Source organism: Dermacentor albipictus, chromosome 1, assembly GCF_038994185.2.
Source record: "Dermacentor albipictus isolate Rhodes 1998 colony chromosome 1, USDA_Dalb.pri_finalv2, whole genome shotgun sequence".
NCBI classification, from domain to species: Eukaryota; Metazoa; Arthropoda; class Arachnida; order Ixodida; family Ixodidae; genus Dermacentor; species Dermacentor albipictus.
Genome location: NC_091821.1, coordinates 218093350 through 218107047, shown reverse-complemented (window position 1 = coordinate 218107047; position 13698 = coordinate 218093350). Strand labels below are relative to the sequence as shown.

Here is a 13698-nt window from a genome sequence, read left to right as displayed (position 1 = left end):
CCGTGTTGCCAGTCGAGAGCCTTGAGGGAAGGAATGAGGCTTTCCAGAATCGCAGGCGTGAAGGAGACGCTCGGGCAAAAGAGCTGCGTTCTGGTCACCTTGGCCGAAAGTCATTATGCAAATGTCGCCTCACAGAAGCAGCTTGAAGTCGTAGAATGAGGGGGAGGGGAATTTCCGCAGACCCTCGAGTGCTTGTCTGACTGGGCGCCGTGTCGTCCGGCTGAGCACACACACCTACACTCGACGCCGGACAAGTTTGTCTCCTAGGAGTGCTCGATCTTGAGCGTGGCCGTGCCACCTCCACTTGAGGTCTGGCTCACCGGGACGGCTTTGAGCGTTGACGGCCGGCTTTCTTAAGGCATTGCGACGCTGCAGTCGGAAATCACGTCAAAACGACGGGATTGAGACTTCGTCGCTGCATTCTAACGAGTTCGCATGTGTTTTTTTAAGTACATGCGTCAGTTTGCTTTTGCCCCCACTAAGGAAAGACTCGCGATGGGAAAGGCTCTCTCTGAGGACTGCTAGAAATTATTCGCTGGAATATCGCACCACCATTTCGAACGTGAATCAAATTTCTTCAGCTGCAGAGCCTATAGGCATCGTCTCTGCTCTGGCGTGCGCATAGCGGGCTCAAATAACTTTAACAGCAACGCCATGGAAACGAACAGGCCGTGTAAAAAGTGTGAGGATATCTGTGCACGCATCCGGAATTGTGTTTGTACTGTGTAGCATTCCAAGTGCTCCAGTGCATTCGCGTAACAGGGGGAGTTATATTCCCTTCCCAGAGACTCGAAGTGTTGGATATGTTGGGGATGTATCGAGTAAACGCCTAATGTATTCTGCATTAAAAGAAACGGAGTAGGCGAAATTACGAACGATTCTCCGGTATATTCTTCAATACACATAATACTAATTACAAACGAAAGTCCAATCATGTCGGCAGCTTCTAGAAAGGCAAAGAGTCAAGCGTAATATATGCCTATTGAGCCATACGACAGTTACAAGTGAGTTCGTCGCACCACTAGATGCGCGTACAAACTTTCATTGGTTATACACCAATGCTATATTGAAAATTACTGCTAATAGCATCCAGAACTAAATGTAACTCTGCAACACAATTCATCACACTAGGCCGACGAAAACTTGATTTGGACCGAAGGGCGGAATACATAGCAACTCAGGCAGCCTGGGTATAAACATTCACGAAAAATAAAGAAAAGGATTACAAAGACTAACATGGAGAAACCAGACGAATAGGACGAGGCGTTCGTTTACTGTTTGTCTTGTACCTAAGGTTCTTCTCTTTTATTCATTTCCGCCAATGTACATCTCAGCAATTATGCGCCTACTAGCCCAGCGGCAAGTCTTTAGTTTTGTGAATCCAAGTAATGACGTAAAAAATGTACGGCTCCTTGTAATTGCTCAGTAGCATCCACTCTATACGGCAACGATGTTTCGTGTAGCATGAGATGGTGTCTTTCTCGGAACCCCGATACCAGTAATAGCTAAATATTGATGAATCAGTTGACTTAGATGGGGGCTTAATAGCCTAAAGCGAATCAGCCATTAGACAGTCACCATATGCAGCCGTCTTCGCCTATATGCTGCCACCGATAACTGCAATAACCTTTTCTGTCTGTCATGAGCACAAAAATACTGAATATCAAGTTCTTCAACAGAACGTAGAATCGGCTCACACACACAAAAATAACGTACTTAGACCTTTCGAAGCCTTGAGTCATTTACTACGATAAGCAGTTCACATGAAAAACTTGTTCTTACGCGCGCTTCTTGTTCACCTGTAGTCCTGCCCTCCCTCTAATATTTCTATTACCCTGTTCTCCTCCCCTAGCGTATAGAGGAGCCAACTAGATGCTTTTCTGGTTAGCACCATTGCCTTCACCCTTTCTCTCTCTCTCTCTCTCTCTCTCTCTCTCTCTCTCTCCCTCTCTCTCCTAGTCCTACTGTGCATACTCCTGTGTGCACGCAGTGTCCACAGGAGGATGCATTTTTCTTTTTTTTTTTTGCTATTTTCATTCTTTCATTCCTCATCTCCCGTGGGGGGTACTGAACCGGACGCTCATTGGAGCCGACTGCGGAGGGAGGCTCCAGGGCCCGAGCCCCCTCCGGAGCTTTGCGATGGGGGGGGGGCGGGAGGACTCAGCCCCTCCCCCCTCCAGGCGATGCCGAAGCCTACACCCTACCCCCCTACCCCCCAACGTATCATTGCCAGAATTTTGTCACCCACATCATTTGAGGTTTCTTTTGACTTGTCTCGACCTTTTCAATTAAAATTTTATTGTCGCTAATAGCTTACTGCATAATTATTGACGCGGATGTGCACAGATATTATTTCATACTTTGCTTTATTTCTGCAAATCCGGACAATAGGAGAACAAGCGCATTAAAAGTAACAGCGGCGGCTGCCCGATCTGTATTTTCTCACTTCAACATTGTTTTAATTTTCCAGTGTATACACCATGCACATATACAATATATTTAAATATATACACAGTACAATATTTGCTATGTTTTTAAAGAGAAGTAGGGAGCCAATTAACAATTATTTGTTAATTGCCTAGAAAATGAATATGTTACTGTATGTTCACCTCGCTTCAAAATGCTTTGCGTGCTTTTTTGACCTTGAAAAAAAACTGTAGACTTTAGTGACCCCTCTGTCCGAGTCTTTTATCAATGGCGTGTGAAATGCATGTGAATGATATGTGTCAGTATCGTTTCTCTTTCCAGTAAGCAAAGCTTCTAATAATTCTTCTACTAACACTTCTAATAATTTACAACTTTTATTAGGGATGGAAGCACCATCACTTGCACCGGGTGTCCAATTACCCATGATTCGCCAGGATTTTAAACAAGTGCAAATGCATTACTCGAAGAATACCTAGTGCATATAATTTCCAGTACAGTGGAGTAGCTGCCTGTATATTTTTGGTTACTGAGATATAATTAAGTAACTGAAATTAATGATCTAACTCGAGACGTACTATTATAGTTATCAAAGTTTCATTGAGGCATTTGTAGACAGAGCCAAGGGACATCTAACTGCGGTATATTCAGCTGCGTACTAATTGCGTACTAATTTTTTTCCGATTGATAAAGAAACCCTGCGAAATATGGCGAATACCACGTGACTGCGCTCCCACCCGCATCATAAAGCAGCGCCCTCGAAAAGGTTCCTTTTGAGTTAGCAAGAACGAAATGAAAGAAATAAAGAAAAAAATCCCCGCCCAAGCACTCCGTACCGATGGTTAACGACCGCACTGCTTAAAGGGTCCCTGAACTACCCCTTGGGCTTTGTGAAATAACATAGTCCGCGGGTAGCATACGCTGTCGTGAACATCTCAGCCAAGTTCAGCTGTCGTACGCGGTCCGTGGATCTCGCAAGCGGAGCGCGACGTCACCTTTTTCTCAAATTCTCTCGTTTCAAAAACCCCATGATCACGGTGTAAGAATATGATCCTCGCTCTTTTCTGTGTGCTTCATTTCGTCATAGAGCACACTCCAATGCGCAGCTGCTATTGGTCGCTGCGCTCGGCTACACCGCGGCCGCCGCGAGGTGCCGCCACGAGTCCAGTGGCTAAGCGCACTGCGGCTCTCTGAGGACAGCTGCGTTTGGCTTACGTTTAGCGCGGCATAGGCACCAAATCGGAAATTTGAACTGCGCGCCGCTGTGACGTCTCCGCCGTAGCCTTCGCGGTGCAAGGCATTGGAGGAGAAAGGGCAGCACAGCTGATGCCGTGTTTGATTGCCGATAACTCCGCTTCTGCTGAACGCACTTGAAGTACTTCTTGCGGCAAAGTGGTTCTGAAATAGCCTATCTTCACTTCAAATGTCTTTCTCCACTTCGATAAAAAGTGGTTCAGGGCCCCTTTAAACACCGGGGCCGCAAGTTAGACCTCGGTGTTTATCACTGGGTGAATCCCGACGGTTCATTAAACAACGGCTTGGAGCGCAGTCAGGTGGTATTTTTCATATTTCAGGAGGTTTGTTTGCCGGTCGGAAAAAATTGCACGCAATTAGTACGTCGCTGAAAACACAGCAGTTAGATGGCATTTGGGGGTGGCTGGGGGTGCCTACAAATGCTTCATTGACACTTTGATAACTAGGACAGTACTTCTCGAATTAGATAAATAATTGCAATTGTCGAATTAAATTTAAAGAACGAAATAATTACTGGCGGCTGCTCAACTGCACTGGAAACAATATGTACTAGGTTTTCTTCGAGTTACGCAACTGCTCTTTCTTAAAGGGAAGCTGAAACACTTTTCGAAAAAATGAGTTCTCTGCGGCATTCTACAGTCTTGAGTCCCCTGAACACTAATATCTGGTTCAAAAAGGACGGAAACAAACGCAAGCGGCTGTTTTTCCAAGAAAACGCGCACCATCGCCTCAGGGCATCGCGCGAACGCCGCAGTTTTTCCTGTTGCAAATATTACCTCTTCCCGCTTGCCCATGACGACCACTCAGAGTTGGCGAAATGTACACGACATCCATTATGTGCCATCTGCGGGACCTAAAGTCGCGCTTATTTCGAGTGGCACTCACGTCATGTGTGATTATGTCACGTTCTTGAAGATGTGCAGTTAATCTACAGATCTTCAAACCTTTTCATTCTGTTTCTTATCTACTTATCCCATACTGTTCGTTCATGAATAACATATTGAGTGTGACGGTGATTAAGCGCCGTCGTTGGCACTGAATTATGTAAATTAAGTTTTTTTCAGGTCCTCTAAATTTTGAATTCATATCTAGAAATATTCGACTACGTCCATTTCTTATCTTGCATTTGTATCTCTTCCCGTTCCCCCATGACAACCACGCAAAGTTGCCAAGTGTGGCATTTCCTTACATACATTATGTTAGTGATAACAGTTGACTTAGCACTTGGGTATTCATCGCAGTGAGACTATCCGAAGGACCACCCTGATTCGTATTCTGCGTCTCGTATATTCGCAAAAGCTTTGTGTTCATCCCTGCAGACATCGTTACCGCGCTCAGAAAACCAACATAACTCATTGTTCGCATGTGCAGACAGGTGAAATCATTTTGGCTAACTACCGATTGATACAGATCATAAGGTGACACTTTAATTTTGCTGTCTTCAAATAGATCTAGGGCCGAATTCTCAGAGCCTTTCATTCGTAAGTGCTGTTTGCCTTTGGCTCACTAGAAACGGTTCTAGCGTAATAATATTTTTTTTTTGTATGTGTGGGTGTGTGAATGCGGGCCCAGATGATCTCTCTCGGCACAAGTACTTGAACTCTAATCGCTCGAGTACAACCCGCCAAAAGGGGACAGAGTCGCGGTGTTTGCTTTCTCGTGTATACATTTTCCGCCTCCGTCTAGATCTTTCTCTTCCACCATCTTTCCGCTTTCACCTCCAGCGATATTTTAAAGCACGAAGCACCCTTTGTACAGGGTTCGCCATCTAGTTTTCGCCCGCCTTCCCGGGCGAGGTTGCCGAGACCAGACACTCAATATCGCTGTGTTTCCTGTTCTTGCGTATATTTGTGCTCTCGACTGTCGGACCACGCGGCGCTATGGTCACACGGTCTCAGCGGAATCCAAGAGACCATTGCGACTAACCTACTTCGGCTGCGTGTTTTGTAGCCGCGTCTCTCCGCAAGAGCAGAGACGAAAAAGCAGCGACCAAGCAGAAACACGCAACGCCACACACTGTATCGAGCGGGTCAACACAGGCACAACGCACAAGTTTCGTCGAAATGCTCAAAGTGGAAAGCAGCCCGCAGCATTCTCCGCCTAGAGAAACCTTGCGTCCAGCAGCGAAGCAATATCGGGTTTCCCTCGAGAGGCTCTTATTGACATTAAAGTTTAATCTCCAGCCAGAACTGCGACACCGAACTCGGTATTTTCACTATTTCCCTCATACATTGTGTACAATGTCCCGGGACAAGTACGTACAATGTCAGCAGAGGAAGCAATGAAAAATAAATTAGTTGTTTACAAGCCCGTTCTTCCTTTTTCTCCTCTCCTTTTGTAGCTTTATTAGTGAACTCCTAATACTCCAGATTCCAACTCTGTGTTGCCGCTTGTGGAAACGTGAGAATGACTGTCTCGGCACTGAGCGGCCTGCAAGGCTCGATTTCGGACGGTTTAACTTCGTTTCTTAAAAATCGCAAGCGCTAGTCCTTAAGTCCGCAGAATGCTAACGGCAATGCCCGTGCCTCAAAGTAGATGACTTCAAGCTGAAACAGGAGAACAAACAGCATCTTTTTCTTTAAAAAAAACTAAATCCTTTGGGAACAAAACTGATGTCAGATATATATATATATATATATATATTTTTAAGGAATTGTCGGTGACTGACCTCCTTAGGGCTTACAGGGAATAAGCAAGCGTGAGCGTTTGTTCTCCATAGTTCTAATCTTAAAGTCTTGGAAAGGGCGCACTTTCAGGTGTTTTAGTCCAACTTGAAGCGTCTTACTGGGAAAGTCACTTACCAGGATATAACTGACATTACACCGAATTATCATGAATTCAACCCAGTGCATCATTCGTGATTTCTCTTTTTTGTCTACGTACACTGCCTTTTCACCTCCAAAGCGCACACGCGCCAAACGAGCTGAAACAAATGCCAGTCTCTCATCCCACCTTTTCTTGCTCATTCACCTGCTTTACTTTGTATATCAATGCAAGTTACTGCATTCTTACATCACTTATACGTTTGTGTCTGCCTGAACTACCTCTTCTGAGTATTTTGCTTTATGCTTGCCCGCAGTGCTTGGCGCAAGTGCCACGTATGGAAGCTTTTCATGCGTGCACTTCCACCACAAACTTTCCAAGAACGAAGCACGCAACCAGTTCGCTGCGAGTTGTTGATCTCACAAGCGTTTATGCATAATGAAGCACCGCGCAGCTGCTGCATCGCTGACAAGCGCCGTTCTCGTCGTTATATAAGCGGACAAGCTGGCATTCCCTCTCGAAGACAGGCTGAGAGGGAAAGCCTCAGCCGCTGAGAACGATCGTTCCGACCAGTGAGCGCGGCCGAGATCGACGCTGCTGCAGCATACGCCGACTAATCCATGCATTCGAAACCACGAATAAAGCCGCATGACGAGTGAACCGCGCTCGACTTTCTTGTCTCTGAAAGCGCGCGTACTCTGTAAGCGCGTCAAGCTTATTCACTGCGCACTTGGAATTGTCCTTTCGACTAGATTTTTGACCACGTCATACACGCAGGTCATTGAATTCTTGCCTAAAAGAAGCTGGGACGAGCACAGCAAGGGCACAGTCTAGCACGACATTACAGGCTTCATTTCGAGCCTGATAGAAGCGAATTACAGGCCGACTGACTGCCATTGTTACTGCTAAAAAGGAAATGACGCTTTTGCAGTGAATTCAATTAACCGTACATTGTATGGCGTTGTGTTTCTACGTTTTGGCCCCATTCCACAAACGAAACGCCTCGGCGACTTTCCAACACACCAGCACCCACACTTATCGATCCTTATCTTTCGCAGTCTCCCGCTGTCGTTCATCGATCATCGAGCCTCAAGAGTACCCCCTTTGTATGTGCCATGAAAGAAATACGTTCAAAGCGATACCACCCATGCTCATTTATCTCCGTTCCCCTTCTCGTGGCGGACAGGCGACTTAACGCAAGCGGACAGAAGGGCCCGAGGCTTTTGTTTTCAGATACCGCCTCCGGGTGAACACGCGCGTGCGAGCGCAAGTCCGGCTCGCTAAGCGAATCGAACACCGGGCTCCGAGAACCTAGAGTTCGGCACCACAAATAAAGCAAGAGATAAGAAAAGGAACCACGCGATCCCGGTCCGGCCTGCTCGTTATTGCCGCGCGCGAGGTATTCCAAAAAGCGCCGCGCCGTCGGTCTCGTTACCCGGTCCGGTTTATTCGCTCTCTCCTGGCGCACGTGTTGCAACACCGAGGCTCGAACGGTGCGCCTGGATGTCAGCGATAATAAGGTACGCGCGGTCAACGGACGACCGCTGTTTTGCAACCTCGACGCGCACCGCATGGAACAGCCGGAGCCGTCGAGACTCCCACGAGAAGACGCCACCTCGTCGATACGGTCTCCTGAAGCCACACCGTCGTATTCCCGACGCAGCATTTTTTTTTTCTTCCCCTTGCCGAACTATGCGCCAGTAATAAAGATCCTCGCGGGACGAGGAAACGGCGGAGATGCACAAAAAAATATATAGAACAAAAAGAATAAAATTTTGACGATCGTACCCGCACCCGCATTTATTGGCCCCGAAACGTTCCACGAGATTGTGTAGCCCTTCTCAATAGTTAGTGATCTGGGCCGACGATAAGGACGCTGCAGAGTAACCGATTATGTTAGCTGTGCGCAGTAGTAAATGTACTGCCCATAAATCGAAAAGCATTATATTCATATGTATGCTGCCTTGCGCATTTAACGCCCTTGCTGCGATCTTTATGCCTTTGCGCCATTACGACATCACGTTGATATAATTTTCATTCTACAATACTTGCGACTTCACGCATAAGTTACCTTCGACGAAGTTATATTCAGCCTTCCGTAGTATGCAGAGAGAACGGGAACCTCTTTATGAAGAATATGTGTTCACTCGGGAGAAGCAATGGGTGCCCAGCGGAAATAAGAAATTGTGTATAGCCAGCAATAAATTTCTGGCTCAAATTACGTACGTTGCTGTGTGCCTTCGCTGAGTAAACAGTCATGTCATATTCTTTAATGATTTACTGTTAAAGCAATTGTACGAAAGCTCGAGGCGCATTCGCGCCGTTGACGTCGTGCTGTCACGTTATGGAGTACCACGCGCTGCCCACGCCTAGAGGGCTAGGAAATCTCCAGAGACGTGAGAGACGCGCAGCCCCATGCTCCGCTCAATCGACTCAGCACAGGAGCCAGGGCGCCGTTCTGCCGCTCCCGCTGCTGACATTTAAGCGTCGTACGCACAAACACTGTACCGTGCGTGCTGACCAGCTGCGTGCATTACCACACTGCGGGGCAAACAGTGGTCCCATCGGAATAACGGACGGTACACTTGAAGCTTGGGTCTCCGATCGTGCACCGTCGAGGTGCGACGCCTGCAACGCCGCTGGCGGTGCTCCGCATCACGCCGGCGTACACTCTAAAACAAGATTACACCCTATTGCCGCAAAACGATAAACGTCATCTGTCTTGTCCGCATTTCCCAGTAACGAACGGCGTACACGTTGTCAGCATAACATAGCATTCCCGACAGGAAAGTAGCGGGCACGGCGTTTTCAAGAAAGGAAACGCAAGCAAGGCAGATGACGATTATTGTTGTGTGACAGATATACACCCCAAAGGGTGTACTTTTCTCTAAGAGTGCAAGGTGCCTCACTACGCTCCTCCTCAACGCATCTAGGCCACCTATACCAGCCAGCATAGTGAGATAGCTGCGCTGTTACTGCTGCTCAGCAGCACAGTTCCTTCGCGTTTTGTAGCCCCCCCCCCGCCACCCCCCTCCCCCCACCTCGTAAACATGCTGCCCCCGCGTATATACCCCGTCTGAGAGCGTATACCCCGTCTGAGGATCGTCAGGGCATAGACTGTTTTAGAATAGGGGGTGCCCTAAGGATTGGCGTCTCACCACAACGCATGCGCCCAACCCAAACGGTATCTCTGGGTTTCCCCACGCTCCTAACGCCACAAACCTGCTTTGCGTCGTCCCAACCTCGCCCCGAACAACTCCAAAACACGTCAACGCCTCCTTTTGACAATATTAATCTCTCAGGTATATACTTTTCATCCTGTAAAATATAACAAATTGCATTTTTTGATGGGCTCTTTTTTTTTTTTCTTGGAATTGTGTTTTCATATTCCTTCCGTGTGCAGGAAGGGCGCTGCAGTCGGCAGGGCAGAGCGCGAACGCAAAGCGGTCGCTTGGTGGGGCACCGTTAAGCTCTAGACCCTTTTCTAAACCTACCTATTACCTTGCTATCGCTATCGGCGCTTCGCCTCTTCGGGCCAAACTGTCCAATTTACCAGAACCCGTGCTCTCCGAGGGCTTCGGATGAGCGCTTTGGAGAGTCACCCGCTTTTCGGAAACGATTCTTCAAATCACGAGCAAGACGAGTCACGTCGTTGCTCCTTTCCTGGATTCTCATATGCGAGAGAGGAATACGATAACGTGTTGATGCGGAGAATTCTTCGGTTCGTCTGCATGCTCTTCCATATGCAAGCACGGTTCCCTGCCAACCAATTAAAGGATCGCGTGACACGCGGGACGGCACCATGATATGCTTCACAGGAAACGGAGCACCCGCGTGTGATACGAATTCTTGCGGGAGCGTGCATACAGGCGAAAGTAAGGCGCCGGCTTTCATTCCCGCTGGCTTCCGACTGGCGTCCCATCAGCGCGTGGACAGATTATTCTCATATTACGTTCAGTACGCGTGTACGGTTGCGTTCCAGCACATGCATAACATACCGCGAACGAGTTCAAAACGCGTCTGCCCAGATATTGATATCTAATGTCGGACGTATACGCTAGACGTTCGATCACGTATGCGACCCCTGTGAAAGTCGTGCTCGTTGCGACATAAATCACAATGTGAGGATAAATCGCGCGTGTTCCAGTATTTTCGAGTGAAGACATGGTCGCAAAATAAGCCGGTCAAGGTTGTTGGACGAGAATTTAAAATGTCCTCCCTTCCTTGAGTGCAGCGAAATAAAAGTCGGCGAGGAACTACAGGCGCGAAATGGAGAATGTGAACTGTTCGAGGTCTCGTACAGTTTTCGTAGTTTTCATTGGAGAGTCCTGTATAGCTTTCTGCTATCGCGTATTGTGCGTGTGATCACGGTTTTGTGATCCAGCACAGACTGCAGCGCAGTTTTCTCTCCGCGTGGCAGTTGCGCAAGAGTGTCAGTAATGTAATAATAATGATCCCTGGGCCGATTTTAATGAAGATTTGCGTAATTTTATAGAAAATCATAAATTTTAGAGTATATTGGAAGCGGAATTTCGATTTATGGTCGGAAAGTTTTTACAAAGATCTTTATATGATTGTCTGTCTAAAAAATGGAAGAGTCTGATGTTTTCAAATTTGTCCCTACGCATCAGAAACAGGTATCACCGTTCTGTAAATTGCATCCATCAGAACACCCAAAGCGGAGAAATTTGGTATAATTTTTTTATATCTTACGTGAATTTGTTACAATGTTTACGAAGGTTCGGCAAAAGTGCTTCTCACATATCAGAGGTCGAGTTGAGAACGATGTATAATACATCAAATTCACTTGCTTTAGGTGTGCCATTAGATGCAATTTACAGAATTGCGATATCGTTTTTGATTGCTGAGTTGCAGAGTTGTCAACTTCATAGTTGAGTTTCCTGATAACTTGCAATTTTTGAAATTTTTTATCAAAAGTACAACGGCCTAAATAAAAAATTCACTTCCAAGAGTCGCTAGATTTCAGCGTTTTCTTCTAAATGCAGCAAATCGCATCATATTTGGTGCAGTGGTTGCCGAGAAAAACGATTTCTTCTCTCCCATGTATTTAATAGCCGCCCCCGAGCTAAAATTAAGAGCAAGCTTTAGCTCGAGTGCTCCTATCTAAATACATGTAAAAGGAGAATTCGTTTTTCTCGGCAACCACTGCACCAACTTTGACGAGGCTTGTTGCAGTTAAAAGAAAAACTTAAATTCTAGTGACTGTTTGTTTCGAATTTTTTATTTAGGTCGACATTTTTTTATTAAAAATTGGCAAAAATTGAAAATTTTCAAAAAAAAACAGACTATCAAGTTTACAGCTCCGTAACTCAGCAAGGAAAAATGATATCACAATTCTGTGAATTACATCTAATAGCAGAAGAGTACGCATTTGGGCTGGTTGGTTCGTGATTACGAGCAATAAAAACAGCGCTAAAGAATAGGAGGAGCAGAGCGCTGTTGTCTGTGTCCCTCTGCTCTTCCTGTTCTTTAGCGTTGTTTTTATTGCTCGTACATATAATAGTACATCTAAAGCGGACAAAATTGATATGTTACAAATGAATCTAAAAAAAAAACTTCAGTAATATGGAAGTACAGCTTTTGCAGTACCCTCGTACACAACGTAACAAATTCAGGTAAGATATAAATTGGCATATCGAACTTGTCCGCTTGCAATTATCTGATGGATGTTGTTTACAGAACCGCAGTATCTGTTCTTGGTGCAAAGCTACTAATTTATAAACTTCGTGCGTCTTTTTCGAACTTGCGAATCCTTTAAAATTCTGCTAACAAAATTTAGGCCCTAAATCGAAATTCCGCTTCCAACAGTCACTAGAACTTAACTTTGTCTCTCAAATGCAAGCCATTTCATTAAAATTGGTCCAGTGGTTATCTCAGCAAAGTGTTTTTGCGTTTTACATGTATTTGAATAGGCCGCATCGGACTTGGGCCCGAGCTAAAGCTTCCTCTTAGGGCATGTAGATTTCTTTCTCTTTGTGAGCGTGCCGTTTACCTTGTTACAACCCCTCTAAGCCCATATAGCGCATATAGTCCTCTCCTTTATGACATCATGTCTCTGCTTGCTGAGGCGTCTCATTCCGGGCACACCATCGTGCTGCAGTGGATTCCTGGCCATTGTGGAATAGCTGGAAATGAACAGGCTGATGCGGAAGGAAAAAAGGCGCACACTGACGGAAGCATTGTAAAAATTCATTTTTCCCGGTATGACATTAACACCTTGCTCCATAACACCATTAAAACTTCTACGGCACGACATTGGGACAACCCCGAACATCGACAAGAGCGCCTATATAGACTTGACGCTGGATTACAATTCCGGCTTCCACTTCGGTTGCGGAGAAGCCAGGAAACACTCATTCATCGATTACGGCTGGGTGTGGCATACACCCACCGATACCTTCACAAGATTGGACAAGCACGGGACCCTGAATGTAGCGTCTGTCACACTCTCGAGACAATAGCTCACGTACTTTGCGTGTGCCCTCAATATGCGACCGAACGAAGACAACTCAAATCTACTGTTGACAGCTTGGACTCCCGCCCCTTTTCAGAAGAAAAGCTTTTGGGCGCGTGGAGGAGTGTTGACTGTGCCCAACGTGCCATAAAAGCACTTTTGAACTATTTAAGTGAGACTGGTTTAGACGATCGCCTCTAGAAGCTGTGAGACGCGTAGTCAGTGCGAAATGTGTTTGCGCAAAAACTTTTTGTGGCAAGATTACTTTTTGTAAGGACAAGATTACTCTTAGTGCAGTGCGTCTCCAGTGCGCATCCGCATATTGGACAACGTGTATATAGTATCTCATTGTACCATATCATAATCATCCGCCACCTACCTTTCCCTGTATTTCCCACTTCCCCATTCCCCAGTGAGGAGTAGCAGGCTAGAGACACGCTCTCCAGGCCGACCTCTCCTCCTTTCTCTTCATTAAAATCGACTCCTCCTCCTCCTCTAAGCCCCGCGACATGTTTTCCCGCTTGTGTGCTCATAATGTGTGCGTGTTCAATTGTCTCTGTGCAGCTAGCCCAGCTGCTGCCGCTGGAAGAGAGCTTCCTTTTGCTCTTCCGTTTTGACAACCCGCTCGAGTCAAGCGTGGAATTCATGAAGGTGGGTCTCAGCCTCGTGTCTCAGCCCTATTCCCTGCATGCATGTTTTCTTTTTTTTTTCTTTTTTTTAGAGGCTTGGCTAATGCGTGCAATCCGGGAAAGACCACAGCATTGAAAGCGTTCAGCTGCAGA

General features: G+C 46.4%; 1 protein-coding gene across 3 annotated transcripts in view; it reads left to right on the top strand.

The window, feature by feature from the left end:
* The window catches only part of Cbp53E (Calbindin 53E), a 288931-nt gene that overhangs the window by 247839 nt on the left and 27394 nt on the right, over positions 1–13698 (top strand). For all 3 annotated transcript variants that reach the window (XM_070530904.1, XM_070530903.1, XM_070530905.1), the window contains one exon: positions 13481–13567. In XM_070530904.1, the coding sequence (XP_070387005.1) occupies positions 13481–13567 (87 nt within the window). The remainder of the gene's footprint in view (positions 1–13480; positions 13568–13698) is intronic.